The 16232-nt window shown below is 39.2% G+C and overlaps 1 protein-coding gene across 1 annotated transcript in view; it reads right to left on the bottom strand.

Annotated features, from left to right (window-relative positions):
• LOC139731366 (SPARC-like) overlaps nucleotides 1-15782 on the bottom strand; it is a 32810-nt gene extending 17028 nt beyond the window's left edge. Inside the window, exon 1 of the mRNA XM_071642258.1 lies at nucleotides 15580-15782. Within this exon, the coding sequence (XP_071498359.1) occupies nucleotides 15580-15627 (48 nt within the window). The 5' untranslated portion in view covers nucleotides 15628-15782. The remainder of the gene's footprint in view (nucleotides 1-15579) is intronic.
• Nucleotides 15783-16232: the final 450 nt, after the last annotated feature.

The raw sequence follows: 16232 nt of genomic DNA, 5'->3' as shown, positions 1-16232 counted from the left end.
TTTGCAAAATATGGGAAAGATAAGACAGATATTCACTAAGATACAGGATGAAACACTTATGACCTTTGACCCTAATTTACATACCCAAGATGGTGTCTGATCAAGTAGTTGTTATTTTATGAAATAATGTACGTGACATGAACTAAACATGTGCAAAATATAGAAGTGATAGGGCGTGTTTTTCTTGAGTTATTGCAAAGAAAGTTGCAGAAAGAAAGAAATATCTCAATACATCGAAGATAAGCCTGAATTTCAACCAAAATTTGTGACGTGATTCCGACATCGTATGAAAAAACGAAGGGCACACTTACGGTAGCGTAAAGTCTCAGCTACAACATATGTAAATCTGGGAGAAATTTACCGAAGGGTAAGTGAGCTAGTGCTCGATAAAGATAGTCATGTCAATTTTCATTTCCAGAAAAACTGCACTCCCATAGAGATAACACGTAAACTGGTCAAATTTGATAAGATTACTTTCAATCCATTTTTACGAGGTGATACCGTCATCCAATCAAAATTTTGTAAATATATGTTTGTAAGAACATTAAATAAGCTACAACATACCGAAATCTGGGTGAAAATTGACAAAGGACTAGTGAGATATGGTCGAGTGAACTTCAAATTTGATGACGTCATTTTGAAAATTCACTTTTTTTACTTTATTAAGAAATTTGATATCTTTTAATCATTTTGTCAGCATTGCCATCCAATGAAATGACATGTACAACTCATCAGCTTTCAAAATATGTAAAGAAAATGCGGGGTCACCGTCCATCCTGACGAGTAAAATCGGATTTAAAATTGGCAGTTTTTTTGCATAGTTGCACTGTATATCGCCATTGACGCGCGCGCGGAATTTCAACTTTGACGGGCCCGTATGACGTCATATATTGAGTCGGATCGACTTGAAACTTGGTAGAAATATTCCTTGACATTTCAGACATTCGATCCGTGCGATAAAATGGGAAATTTATATTGCATATGAGCTGTGCGTGCGTATATGCGCGCGCGCGTACGCGTCCGTCGATTTTTTCGAAATGCTGTAAATGACCTGAAACGTGTGCAAAACAATTTTGAGGTTGATTAGAGCATGTTAAAATTTCAACGCGCGCGTACGCGCTCGTTTACTATGAACGTGACTAAATTTTATGAATTATATAAATAGACCTTGACTTGAACTATATGTCTTAATTTCATTCAAAAATTCCGTTCCATTAATGAGATATTGATGTAAACGTGATTTCAGATAATGACGTCATAATGACGTCACGGTTAACTGATCACATTGATACACTAGATCTGTCGTCCTTAGGACATGATACATATATGGTATAAGTTTGAAAGTGATAGGTAGGGGACTTTTTGAGTTAACCGCTGCACAAGATTTGAGGAGAAAGAAATAAAGAAGAAGAAGAAAGAATCCGTACAGATACAATAACTAGGTGATCCGAGAGGATACTCGGATCACCTAATTAGGGAACAGAAATAGAGAAAAGAAGCCCGCTTTTGGCAAGAATGTGAGAATGCTGCTTTTTTAACAGTACTTCTCTTGTTCAGTTTGTGATGGAGATGTATCGGACTCAGGTTAAAGTCTGACGGATGAGGGCGGCATGTGTGAGTGGGTGTATCCAACTCTTGACCTGTGACCCCTGTGAGATGAACTTCAGCACAGAGTACCTACGATTATGTCGGTACTCTACTTAGCTACAAACGCAGCGTGCAGAATGAATCCCCACGTCCCACCCCAGGGATGAATGCAATTTATCCCCACCTCGTTCATGTATAGGGAAGATAAATATGCCACCACCTCTTTCATCTTTTTTTTTTCCCAGGTAATTTTGTCAATAACTATACCAATGTTACAGGTCCATGTAGCAGTGCTTAATTCAACTTTCGGAGGTTTGAGGTAAGAAGGGCATCACAACTGATAAAAAATTTTTACAAAATTTTGTAGGTGATGACGTGTCCTATAAGCACTGGATATGACAGATATAGTATGGGGCAGGGCTATTTCTTGTTGACCCCTTTCAGGGACTCACGGTTTAATATTTTGCATTCACAAACAGTGAGGATACAGGGAAACTATAAAGTTACGATAAATATTGCAGCTTAACCCATTGAGGACAAGCCGCGAGTCTTGTTCACATTAATCTTTTCAGTGTTATCACCTTTCGAGAAGAGGTCTGCCATCACAATTACCCAATCCCTTAGCTGTCATGCCAGTCAGGTACCCATCTAGGCGTATATAGGAGAGGGGAATATCTTGTCCAAGGATGTATACTTGGGACTCAGATAAGCTTCGAACCCATCACCTTAGATCCAAGAGCCTTATGAGCTATACCACTGTGCTCCCACACTTGCTTCAACCACTCTACTCATTTTTTTGTTCTTTACGATGAATGGCAAACCATTTATTACAATTAAACGCTGCATGCAACTATTTGCCGGGCATCCTTAAGTTTGGAAGACGAAAAGAAACACGCGTCATCTCCGTCTAATGATATACACACGCAATTTTTACGAAGAACTGATCAGTTTTGCCGTCGACGCACCGCCTATAATTATTTGCGGAACAATTAATTAAAGAATGTCACACGTGTTACTATACAGCTCTTGTTTAACTGCTGTGTCAATATGTCAGCTTCGCCTGTCAAGATTTGATTATCGAAGAGAGAGAGAGAAAAAAAATCCTACGTTACAATGAAGCAACAAAGACTTTAATTGGAATAAAAAAATAAAAACTAGAGCAAAAGCAACACTAAGAAAATGGAACGAACAGCAAATGTCTTTTGTTTTCTGGGTAACATTTTAGTCACTCGATCTTTCGCGCTAAATCGAGAGCGGAATTATGGTAGGCCTACACTCTCAGTTTTCTTTTTAGCACACATTTGAACCTGCGATAACCTTTGCAAGACATGTATCGCAAAGTTTACGACACTGGTAGAAGGCGTGGTAGCATCTTCAGCCATTGTTTATTCTGGCCCATCGGATGTTTGGGTGCCTAGCTAAACAGGAATGTTCATAGACTAGGCTGAATGGCTTTTTAGTAAGTCCTCCTAGTAAATCTTCTTAGATAAGAGACATATAGACAGAGAATAACACATAAAACTGAAAAAGTTAGGTTACTAGATCTTCCAGGATTCTGTCATGGTATATTATACAACGTTTATTAAATCGCCCACGTGTGCAAAGTCCAACACTGTTTCATTTCCCGCGCAAATCCCATCCACAGACAATAAAAGCCACCTAAGATATCCTATCCTATCTTGGACCATGAATCGAAAAGATCCTGTCATTCACTCCAATTCCCCTCAGAAAATATGAAATTGTGTCCTTGACATGGTGGCATACACGAACAAATTGGGAAATGAATTTTCAGTGCAATTGCAGTCTTTGAAAGCAGCCCTGCTCTAGTGAACGTCGTAGATGGTCTGGAAAAGGTGATCTTTTCAGTCCTTAATTGACAACAATGACAGCTAAACATTAAAGTGTCATTGTTTAACGTTGAAGGTCGGTTAAAATTGACTTCGTATATTTTTCATTTTATTTGTATGCATGAAAACTATTCAAAGAACCTAGAAAGTAATTATAAAATCCTTTAAAATATCAATTCATGTTTTGCACTGCAATACAGAGATATCGTTCAAACCACACACAAAAATGGAATAGATTATCATAATAACGTATCATTCCTCAGGAAGAAATAGAATAAAAAAAAACAACAACAACAACACAACTGCCTATATAGGCTATAGGTTTTTTTGGTCATGAGGTAAAAGAAAAGAAAAGAACAAACGCTTCACAATTCATATCGTTTGTGCATCATCGATTGATTACGTGCCCTGTGGGCATTTTTTAAAATTTAAATCAAGTCCAGCTGACCGGAAGTATTTAGCTATAATATTCAATCAGTCCAACTTGTCCTAGGGTATGTTGACTGCGTGAGATCGGCAATCAAGGGAAAGGTAAACATTCATGCTGAGAGAATCAGAAATAAGGCCACCGCATAAAGCAGCAGGCAAAATGAAGCCCCGATTTCCTTAACGGAAATCTAAAAAAAAAAATAAAAATAAAAATAAAGTTTAGACATTGGCTGGATGTATTATAACCTTATCCCCTCCCCCTCCCAAAAATAATTTTAAAAAAAATTTTACCCTGAAGGTGATGCTACAGATTATCTTGAAAACAACTCTTCTCGGTGCATTTTAAATTATAATTATTGAGTGATATTAAGTGTGTGTCAGCAAACAGAAAGTTTGGATTGTGAGTGTGGACATATACAAATTGGTATAAATAAGAACAGAGGGTAAGATACGATGAAGAAGACAAAAAGAAAATAAAAACGAGACAGACAGATAGACAGATAGACAGATAGACCGAGGGAGAGAAGAAGCGAGAGAGGGAACAACTGGTGGGAGGAAGAACAGAGGGCGGGCGTTATTAGTTGCCCTAATAAAACAAAAGTATAAAACCAAGACACAAATACCTGACCACGGTGGGAAAATGTTTGGGCGTATGCCCCGGATGCTCCAATCATCCTTCGGGCTTATCATAACTCAAATCATGGAATGTGTCATTATTACTCTGGCCACGAATGAACGACATCCCATAAAAATTAACATAACGGATTATTTTCCTTTATGTTCCAGTGATCAAATAAGAAATAAAAGAAAAGAATTAAACTTCTGAAGTGGCATGAAGTGACCTCATGATTATGTGATCTTGGGCAAACGTCGAAAGCTTAATTTTTCTATAGTAATTAACAAAATAAAATCAGTATTATCTCACATCAAAAAAATGATAAAGCATTTGTGTGTCAAATGGCGATCAGCGGTTAACTCATGCAACGTACCATAGTATGAATGAAAAAAAAAAAAGACAAATGAATAAATTCCGTTTACTTTTTCACAAAGACATGTGTGTCAAGCCAGTAAGCTTACTTGTGGCGAAGTGATAGAGGTTTGTATGAATTGAATGAACAAGAGCTTAATCCTAGAGAGTGATCAGAGTGTTCTTGGTTTTCTTATATAGGTTTACCAATATTTAATGAAACATGGTTCTTATTATATTATCTCATTTGTTGTTGTTGGTTTTTTTCGGCTTGAACTCTAGCTGCAGCTTTGGTTCTGCTATAGTTTTACTGATTGTGATCCCGTTTTGGGGACTTTGTAGACACTTTGATAAATCTTGTACATTTGCAACTTTTGTCGGAAATTCTAGAGACGGAGATTTGTCGTTTTGTCCCCCGCACAGTTGCTTTTGTTGTCTTCCGTTTTAGTATAGAGGTTAGAAATGGGCATTCCAAGTGATCAACTTTCACACGGAGTGGTATTTGTGTAGGAGGAGCCTCAATGCATAATGCAAGCCCTGCCCTACATGTCTTGCCCCTTTTGGGTCTCCAGTGTGACGTAGCCAGTAAAAGAAGGGATGATTATACACCCTTGTTTGTGTCTAACAGAGGATCATCCGTGTCATTGATGGTGAGATAAGAAGAACGACTTTATACTGAAATTCCAAAGAATGATCTTTTCCCCTTACATGCCTGGTTATCATCAGCGCGTAAGACGTGATGCTGTGTGCATCTCGCCACCTAACGAACTCTCTATCATTCTGGTCTAAGTTTTATCTATCTGCCTGTCTCTCCGTGTTTCCCAGACCTCAATTCATCGTCTAGACGATCTCCGCATCCACCACTCTCGCTTTCCTCTCCCGAGACAGGAACCAAGCAGGAACCAGCCAACGAGGATGCCAATTTCAGTGAGCGGGACGTTCCCTCTCCTCCCTCCGTTTAAAGGACCTACAACAGTACTTGAGTGTAGGGCGGAAAGCTATTTTAATTCAAGTAGGACATTTGCCTTCATGGATACATCTCCGGGACTCACATCTCACAACGATAACTGCCTTCTTCCAACTTCTATATTATCATCATTGGCATTATTTTCATTACATAATCAATTAATTTGATATATATTAATCTGTTTGGTATTTCAAATGGACGATAGTCACAAATTATACTAATTCTTTACAAGAGAGAGAGAGAGAGAGAGAGAGAGAGAGAGAGAGCCACTTTCTCGTAGTGTACTTCTTGTAAAAGGAGTATATAAAATTTATCTGATGTCGGCTGTTAACAACATCGAGAAAGGCCATGCATGCAAACTATTTTCGTTTATGCTCTCCTCAAATACTATGACCCGATTTTAAAATGGTAATTGTCAAAACGGCAATACAGCTTTATAAGCACACATAGGCAAAGCGCAATAGTAGAAATCGAACCACATTGAAATATTTGATGAATACAATGTATTATTAGGTGCATTTTCTGGGTGTTTTGATTTGATGGTAATACATCAACTAGACTTTAAGAAACTATCTCCATGAATAGATACCAACGATGCCACCAAACTTTATCCTAGATACCACCACCCCAGTCATTCTCGTTTTTCACCCCTGAGACTGATCTCAGCACGAATGCGACTTTCGCTCCGTGGTTTCCTCCCCTCTCGCGAACTTAAAGTGCCACCCAGGCAGAAAGAGAACGGAGCATGTATTTCAGTGACGTAGCGAAGGGAATAAGATAAAATATGCACACGAAATACATTTTTTTTTTGTCTGCAATAATGTGATAGTGTCTGCTCAAACGGCTTGTGGAAAGCCGCACGGAAAGGGTTCAGTGATAAAGGGTTCTTTTTTAGGCAGTCTTAGGGCCCCTGGCAATATAAATAAGATCTCCCTTTGGACTTGTTTTTCTTATCGTCTGCTTCTACGTCATCTCGTAAAGGCATTAGTAGAAACAAAAACATATTAGTCCTGACATCATTGTGTCGATCGATGTGATTTTTGTTGGTGTTGTTGTTGTTGTTGTTGTTGTCACTAGCTATCACTGCCATCACAGGCATTATTATACATCTTAATCTATGGGGCTCACCATCTCAATCGAAGCAATATTCTCAAAATGCCGAACTGTCTAACGGTTACAGTTCGTGATTCCGAAGGTTCGATTCTCCGAAAATGAAATGATGCTCATTATTCCAAAGGTTCGTTACTCCGAAGGTTCGTTAATCCGAAAATGAAATGAGGTTCATTATTCCAAAGGTTCGTAACTCCGAAGGTTCGTTAATCCAAAAATGGGAAAAAAAGAGGTTCGTCATTCCGGAGGTTAGTTAATCCAAAAACGAAATGAAGTCCGTAATTCCGAAGGTTCGTTAGTACGCACCTTCTTTTCATTTTCGGAATAACGAACCTTATTTCAATTTCGTACTAAAGAACTTTTGGAATCACGAAACTTATTTCATTTTCGAATTAACGAACCTTCCCGATGATAACTACTCTGTCCGACAGCTAAATGTAGTGAATGTTATAAGTAACTAGAATAAGTAGAACCCAGAGATATAATCACAGGGATAACTCGTTGAAGACGAGTCCCGAGCATACTCGGTCAGGTGCATGGGAAATGTGTGTTGTAGCAAAATCAAACCGTCCTCGACGGGACAGATGGAAAGGATGGAAAAAGTAAATTCTGGTTATTTCCATACTAAGGTAATTTTTATTCATTCGGATTGTTGATTATTATGGTGAGTCGGTATACCAACGGTGGTTCAACCCAACGGCGATCAAGTTCTAACTGGGTCTGCTGCTGCAGTCCCAATGGATGGGGTATTGTCTTCACCCCGAGGAGTAGGCTTGATGGCGGCCTTATGACCCAACATATTACGATTGGGAGTCACACGCTACTCTCTTTACCATAGAACGTGATTACAATGGATGTGTGTGAGAGTGTGTGGGCACTGGGTTGCATCAAGCAATCTGGACAACCCCCTCCAAAATGACAATGTTTATTTATTGACGCTGATATGTACCAGACGACAAAGATATCAACTGGATGTAGACTCAGACAAAAGGAAATTACTATCACCTTTGTGAAACAGGTATTCTTCTCAGCTAGTCCACAGCCAAAAATAATTGATACAAAACAAAACACATGAAATCACTAGCCTCGAGAGCAGATAACTATCATTAAGTGAATCTAGGATACAGGGTGTCATAAGAATGTTTCTATCCTTGAAGAAGATCTTTTTAGTGTTTATTCGTATTATTTGTTGGTGAAAATGACTGAAATATAGATTATTCGAATAGCAAGCTCGGAAGGAGATCGGAAATGTGGCCGCCAAACTGACACTTTAACGAAAGCGAAATCTCAGAGCATCGGTTGGGCCGATCGCGAAGAAAAAGGAGGAATGTATACAGGATAAGAAAGTTTGGTGCATCTAAGGAGGTAAATACCTCCTTCATTGGTACATCATTCTCGATATATGCAACATTTGCAATAAAAGAATAATGTCCATTCTGCTTCCTGTGTGCTTGGCTTGGCGGTTAAAAAAAAAGGAAGTATAAATAGACTCTCAAAATACTATACAATTGACATCCATGAAAAGAAGGTAACTCTAGCATACTTGGTTTTCTCTTGTTCAGAAATCCAACTCGAGCAAGTGATCTGATTGTAGCGAGGCAATTGAATTTGTTTTTTTCAGTTCCGAGTTAACAAAAAGACAGCGAAAAAGGAAACAGACAAACTTTTGAAGGATTCGGCTAGCTCTGAAGAATTATACCCATCAAAGTTATCAACACACAGTCATCTTTTTTTTTCTTTCTTTCTTTTTTATACGGAAGCCTATTTGACGTATTATCAGGCCTGCTTTTGACTAAAAAGTTTTGTGTCTGCGATGCAAAGTTCGAAAACTGTTCAAAAAATCTGCCCTCTCAGATATCTCAGCCTAGGGGTGAAAAGCATCAATGCCCTGGAAAGCACCGATTTTGTAAAGATTCTTTCGTTGCTTTTTAGTGTGACCATGCAGCCAGACTTAGGGCAGGGCTCTCAGTGCAAGAACTGACTACAAAGTGTAGTAGTACCCAGCGGTTTGAATGCTGAATCTCACCCAGATATTTTTATACCATGCACAATGCCACTGAGTAAACAGTTTAAGTGACGAAGCTAAATTTCAGGCATGGGAAGTCGACAAAATGCGATGGTTCACATTATAAACAAACAAAGGGAGTGCCCTGGGAAGGTTTCAGCTTTCACACACTCCAATATCATCCATTACTGACTCGCACGACACAGACAGAGGAATACATTCGGAAATTCAATTTTCTTTTTAAATTCATATATTTTCATTGATCGCAACATGTATATGTAAGTTTAAACCTCATTAGTTCATTTTCTTTTGAGATGAAAACAGTATTCCCGAGCAGTGCTAGAGGGAAGAACGGAGCGTGTCGCATCAGATCAAAGAAGATGAGATAGACGATCACCAAAAAAAAAAAAAGAAAAGGAGGAAGAAGAGATGGAGAAAGAAAATAAGAAAAAGCTGAAGAAGGAGAAGGAGGAGGAGGAGGAGGAGAAGAAGAAGAAGAAGATGATGATGAAGGAGAAGAAAGGGGAAGAGGAATGAGGAGAAAAAGAGAGAGAAAAAAGCGAAGAAATAAGATCTTTGTAACTTACACGACAGTCACATGCACAGATTGAGGCAATGACTGCTTATACAAAGGGAACTATGTAGGTTAACGATGTTTTTGCCAGATTCCGGGTTTATGTTGATCGTCTGATTTCAGTCTGTGACCTTTGACACCACAAGAATTAATGTCTACCTCATGGTTTATATCTTCTATACAGTTTCTAAATCAAAGAATTATATATTTCTTTTCTACGTATTGCACAATCTATTCTTCTCGTTTGTTAGGTCACGGTGGAAATGTTGAAGAGTAACAACGTTTACTCTGTGACACTTGACATGAAATTGTTGTTAAACGTTTTATAGTTTTGTTTGTTTTGTGTAGCTACGTGTTTGTCTTTATCTTTGTCTATTAATTATTTTAGTTTGTAGAAGGTGAAAAGGGGCCGAGAAGCGCGGAGGCAAATCTAAACAACATATCTGTACTGTTATAATGACCAATGGTTGACAAGAATTGTTGGTGTCTTGGGCAGACGATGTGTTGGAGGTGGATTGCGGAAGGAAACTGGCGTGTCATAAAAAGTGGTTGAGAGAAAATTGCTACAGGGAGAAAAACATACACTTATATATCAAATCCCCGAACATACACACGAGTAACAAGTATAGGCTACAATTTGAGCAAAATCAGACACATGTCAACAAATCTGATGACCTTTCAACTTAAGGTGAGTCACGTGACGCCCTGTGGGCACCTTAAATAGACGTCTTAGTCACGTCACTGTGACATCACTACAGAAGAATGTTTGACTTGTGCATTCTTTCTTTCGAACGTATTATGTATGTATTCAACACACTTGCCTCATGGTTGCAAGTCATGACAGCGAACTTTTAGTCACATCTATATTTCACGACACCCACGTATCATAAACAAATATATATTTTGCTACACATGACAGTGGGGAATAGAAATCGTAAGTTTTGAGGAGGAAAGCCGGAAGATCAGCAAATGACCACTCGTGGACAACCGTGGGCCAAAGAAGAGAAAGCAAAACAAAAACAAAAATAACAACGTACTCTCCATTTTAGATGATGACTGAGGTAGTGGATGAACGATTTTCATATCTCATGTAGACAAACACTGGCCGAAGATATGAACCAACACTTGGACACTGCTTTTGGCAATCATAAATTATAGTCCCATTTTCTCAGTGCTGTGTCTAAATCAACTTGCAGTTTCCACTTTTTCGCCCAGTCATTTCGAGATGTATATCCATAACGAATTATCCTCAGCCATATAATCATGATTCTGATAGGACAAACAACCTGGCCTAGTACTTTGTTTGTGCATGGTTTGAGGTTGAATTTGTGTTTGTGTGTGTTTGTGCGTATCAAATTACAAATTGTCGCATAACGTGGGAAAAGTTGTCATAATATGAAGGTGCTGTGTGCCTATTTGCTCACACAAAGCCGGCTCCTTTATATGGTACTTGCGTTGCTACGCTCATAAGTATGATACCATACAGTACGGACCAAAGCTTGCCTCTGTAATCGCTGTCCGAGCCAGCCTTATGCAGTCGCAGTGTTACCATCCATATAACACACTCACCCAGAGAGCCAAACATTCGTGGAATGCCGTCAGCGCGTGGCGTGTTCGTTTCACGGCCATCGGTATGGCGGACGAAGCGCTTGTAAAGGGACATGCAACTTTAGACAGCACTGACCGTTCGCGAAATGAGATTGACGAGACGTTTGTTTGGAATGTATTGCAGACGATGATAAGAGGAAATGTAAACTCAACGGTCATCACATCTTGTGAACAATTTGAAGTATAGTTTCTACACAATTTAAACTGTATGCCATCGTTTTAAAGATGTATCTTTTAATGCGCACAGTCTATGATTTTAATTGTACACATTTTAACTTCATAGATGTATAAACGTCATGTTACCATCATAAGTTGTGAAGTGCTTATAGAGAGGTAACGATAAATGTTAGGCGATATAGGGCCAATGGAATATAGAATGCCAAGATAAGATCTTATTACCACCATTATTTGACAATATACTACAATATCATTTCACAAGACATCTCTCACTCATGTCGTAGCTAAGTATTGTCTACTCTTGCACCTATTATAGCTATTACTACCCTTTTTATCTGTTCACTGAACGCTTTCTCGAAATAAAGATACACGCACGAATAGCATACCGTACTAGCAACCCATGTCTGAATAGTGTGAAAAATCGCAGATCCGTGTCAAAGTAAAGAGCCTTCGTTGATCAGGTGTATTCACTCATGACATCTCAAATGCAGGTCTAAATGAATGCAGTCGTGCGTGTCTTTTGCTATTTTCACACAGATTCAATCACTATCAAGTTTATAACTTGTCACGTTCTCGCTTCTGCAGTCCGCCGATCTACTTTTGGAATGAAATTTGATTTCGAACCTTTCCATTTCCAAGGTCTGATTTACCAATTACCAGTAATAAGGAGTGAGCACGATGTATGTGTGTGGGTTTTTTTTTCCCTTGGGGGGGGGGGGGGGGGAGGGGGAGGGGAAATGGAGGCGGAGGAGGAGGAGGAGGAGGAGGGAAGGGTCATACTACCGTGGGCTGTGTTCCATTGATAGACAACGGTGATTGTGTTGGTTGATGTGATTCCCTTGGCATAGCATTTTTTAAAAGTGACATAGCGTGAATGCCCTTTCCAGTTATGTACCTCCATCTACGCAGTGCACCAATGTTCATATCTTTTTTTACACCATTACACTATAGTAAAAACAATGCTTGAAAGGGATTTTCGAGAGAGTACTAATCTGGTACATTATCTTTTTCGACTGAATCACGACTACCATAATCATTTCACAAATGTATAAAACATGTATTTGCTCATGATACTGCAAATGATACAACACAGAACATTATGTACCGTACTACAACTGCCAGCCTTTGCCTTTTTCTAGGATTATGTTGTCTGTGTGTGCGCTGCGTGATCTCTTCCTTTATAGAAGTTGGTTGATAGGAAATAAATGATATTCCACTAAAAGTGAGAAATCTTATTTGGGGCTTGAGCTGACTAATTTCAGAATCGGTGACAGCAGAATATGTCCACACGATATCGCGCATAAAACTTATTGGCGATCGACGCTTCAACGAGCATTACATTCTATGAGATTTCGATAAATACTTTCAAATAAAGGCATAACTTTTGATACCAAACCTATTCTCCAATCACTGATACACTAGAAGATCTTCATTATTTAAAGGATTTTTTTTTTCCGGGGGGGGGGGTCATTTTATGTGATGTATCCCCACAAGAATGCAGATGAGCGGAACAACGCATCAACAGTTATACTGAATGATTGCATTGTTCATTGACACCTTTAGCTAAACATCGCAACGCATTCTTATCCTTACCATGTGTCAGTGTGGTTAAAAGTGAAGCTGAAGTTGCAACTACTTCAAAATTAGACTCACTAAATCCAACGTCTGTAACTGAGGTTAAGAATATGATTATGAAGTCTCCAAATAAGTCATGTGAATTAGACCCTTTTTGTACGGATCTGATAAAAAAATGTGTATCAGTGACTGCCCCTGCCATTACGAGCATAATAAATGGCAGTTTTGCAGCAGGTGTTGTGCCAAATGAATTGAAAACAGCGGTGATATTTCCAACCCTCAAAAGACCTCATTTAGATAAGAACATGTTAAACAATTATCGACCAATTTCAAACCTGCCATTTGTTAGCAAAGTTATGGAACGTGTTTCCTTTTCACGCCTACGAGACTACTTGCAGGAGAATGATTTTCTTGCTAGCCACCAATCAGCGTATCGCCCTGATCATAGTGTAGAGACATTACTTACTGACCTAACTGATCAATGTTTGAGACAAATGGATGCTGGGAATATCAATGCTGTTGTTTTACTTGATATGTCGGCAGCTTTTGATACTGTTGACCATTCCATTCTCACCCAGACTCTCAGATCTGTTGGTGTCACAGGACTTGCATTAGAGTGGTTTCAATCTTACCTTGCCAGCCGTTCACAATATGTTAAGATCAATGACAGTAACTCTGATCCGGCTGCACTTACTTGCGGAGTCCCGCAAGGGTCTGTAGGTGGACCACTTCTATTCTCACTATATCTTTCAAGGATTAGACACATTTTTGAAAGACACGACATTCAGTATCACTGTTATGCAGATGATATACAAATATTTGTATCCTTTTCACCAACCGGGACTGAACTCACTGAAACTGTAAAACGATTGGAATTATGCATTGATGATGTTAAGGCATGGATGGAAAGAAATGGTCTCAAATTTAATGACAGTAAGTCAGAATTTATTCTGATAGGATCCAAACAGATGTTGTCTAAGGTGAATTCTGATACATGTTTTGTTAGAATCGGCAATAGTAATATCAAGCCTTCGAACAAAGTTCGTAATCTTGGTGTTGTTTATGATGCAAATCTGACATTCAAAGACCACATTTCATATGTATCCCAATCTGTAAGATTTCATTTGCGTAACCTGGGCTCAATTCGGAGATATCTAACTAGATCAGCAGCAGAAAAACTGATGCATGCTCTTATTTCGTCTCGTCTAGATTTCTGCAATTCTCTGTTTTGCAGTCTTCCACAAAAAGAACTCAGTAAACTGCAACGTCTTCAGAATTGTGCCGCTAGATTACTTACTTTCAAGAAGAAAACTGTGCATACTACCCCAATACTTCGGTCCCTACACTGGCTTCCTGTAGAAAAACGTATTAACTTCAAGATTCTTCTTCTTGTTTACCGTACATTGCGCAAATTTGCCCCTGTCTACCTTCAAAATACTCTTCATCTTCACCAACCACCACGTAATCTACGTTCATCAAACTCGCTAAAATTACAGGTACCTCGAATCAAGCATAATTGGGGGGATCGGGCTTTTTCATATATGGGCCCAAAACTATGGAATGGCCTACCAAAATCTCTTAGAAAAGCATCTTCCATTGATAGTTTCAAAAAGAATCTCAAGACGTATATTTTTAATTTGAATTGACAATATTGTATGCCTGTATGTAATGTATGTGTACGTATATATTGTTTGTTGGTTTATTGTCTTATTATTTTCTGTGATACTGTTGTAACGTGACACAATATGTACTCTGTTCTATAGCGCCTTGAGTATCTTTTTTAGGTAGAAATGTGCGCTCTACAAGAGTCTCACTATTATTATTATTACTATTATTCTGGAGGAATATACTACGCGTGTAATCATATTCATACATTTTGTATTCTATATAAACCACCCCCCCCCCCCCCCCCCCCTGCCAAGGTGATGCCATATGTGCCGTTTCTAGCAGGCCCCCTACCTCTCGTGGCTGGGGAAACGCACATGTTTCCTGTCTCGGAGGAATGTCGGTCTGTCAAAATGTCCTGGAAACCTACTGGGTTGATCTGAATATAGTACCCGATATGCTTCAACGTGGACTTGACGGGCGATAATCGGTTATGTCACCAAAATTAATATTGCATATACCAAGTGCATGGTGCGAGAAGAGAGAAACGCTTATGGCGTTCTCTGTATTTTGAGGCATCGGATTCAGCTATTTTTAACTGAATAGTCGATGCGTTTCGAATCGTAGCAAAGTTCACAACGAATAATAAAAAAGTACAGCACAATAAAACAAAACAATACAAATAAGCACCACGAAATGTTTGTTGCCGTAATCAAAATCATAGAATAATATTTTCTTTGCATGGTTTGAATATACAATACTCTTTCTTCGTCTTGCTGTACGTCATTAAAGTGATTGATCTTGATTCCTCGGCATGACAAGGGAGCGCGTATATCGTGGACAACGTTGCAATTTATCTCTTGAACTTGCTTTCAGGAGTCAATATCGAGATTTAGGAGCATTGTTGCCTTAATGATGGGATGAAGAGATTCACGAAGGACAAATCGTTAAGTTTCCTTGCTTGATGACCAAAATATAATAGGTCAATATGTAAAACTATGTATTTGAAAGATTTAAACTATTTCAATTTGTTGGTTCTTATGACAGGAAAGATGTTTAGACACGGACCATCTTATCGGGGTTCAAGAAGATGGATGGTGAAAAGAGAGCCAAATGATGTCGACTTACCATGGGCAGAAACAGCCCGACGAGAGCAAACCAGAACATGTTCGTCATCTTTCTCTCACAGCGCCTCTCTTGGCTTATCCGAACAAGTAGAATACCAATTAAAGCAGACAAGAAGAACGAGGCTGGTATTCCTGTCCCACTTAGTCCTGGACTAGGCTGGTCCTGGTTCTGCAGGTTCGAAGCAGACTACTCGACTCTGCGTCCTCACATGCGCACGGTGGCTGGCAGTACTGGGCGATCGATCTATCGTCGCACAACGACGGTGGGTCCCTGAGCAGAAAAGTTGTTCCGTCCCGCGGAGTCTCCCATCGGAAACGGAGGACTTTACACAGTGACCTTGTCGCCCTCTACGTCCAGACGAGCGGTTGCTGGCGACAGACGCTATTGGTTGGACATATCCGTCGATAATTGAAATCAGAATTGCCGAAGGACAATAGATTATGTAAAATAGAGAATGGAGAATCTTTATGATTCAATAAGCCAGTTCGTAGTTCCACTTTGCGCATGAGCAGAAAAAGGTCATTTGTACCAAGAGGCACGGTGGTTTTTAAAGTCACTGAGATAAGCATCTGTCATATAATGATTATTCATGTCATCCTTGTAAATGTTGCTTGTCAGTACTCAGTACATCCACCTGACAGCAAACCTGGTAT

The sequence above is a fragment of the Diadema antillarum genome, unplaced genomic scaffold, assembly GCF_040938485.1.
Source record: "Diadema antillarum isolate AM-2024a unplaced genomic scaffold, OU_Dant_1.0 seq00000368_RagTag, whole genome shotgun sequence".
NCBI classification, from domain to species: Eukaryota; Metazoa; Echinodermata; class Echinoidea; order Diadematoida; family Diadematidae; genus Diadema; species Diadema antillarum.
The sequence above is the reverse complement of the archived record's forward strand: the minus strand, read 5'-3'. Positions and strand labels throughout refer to the sequence as shown.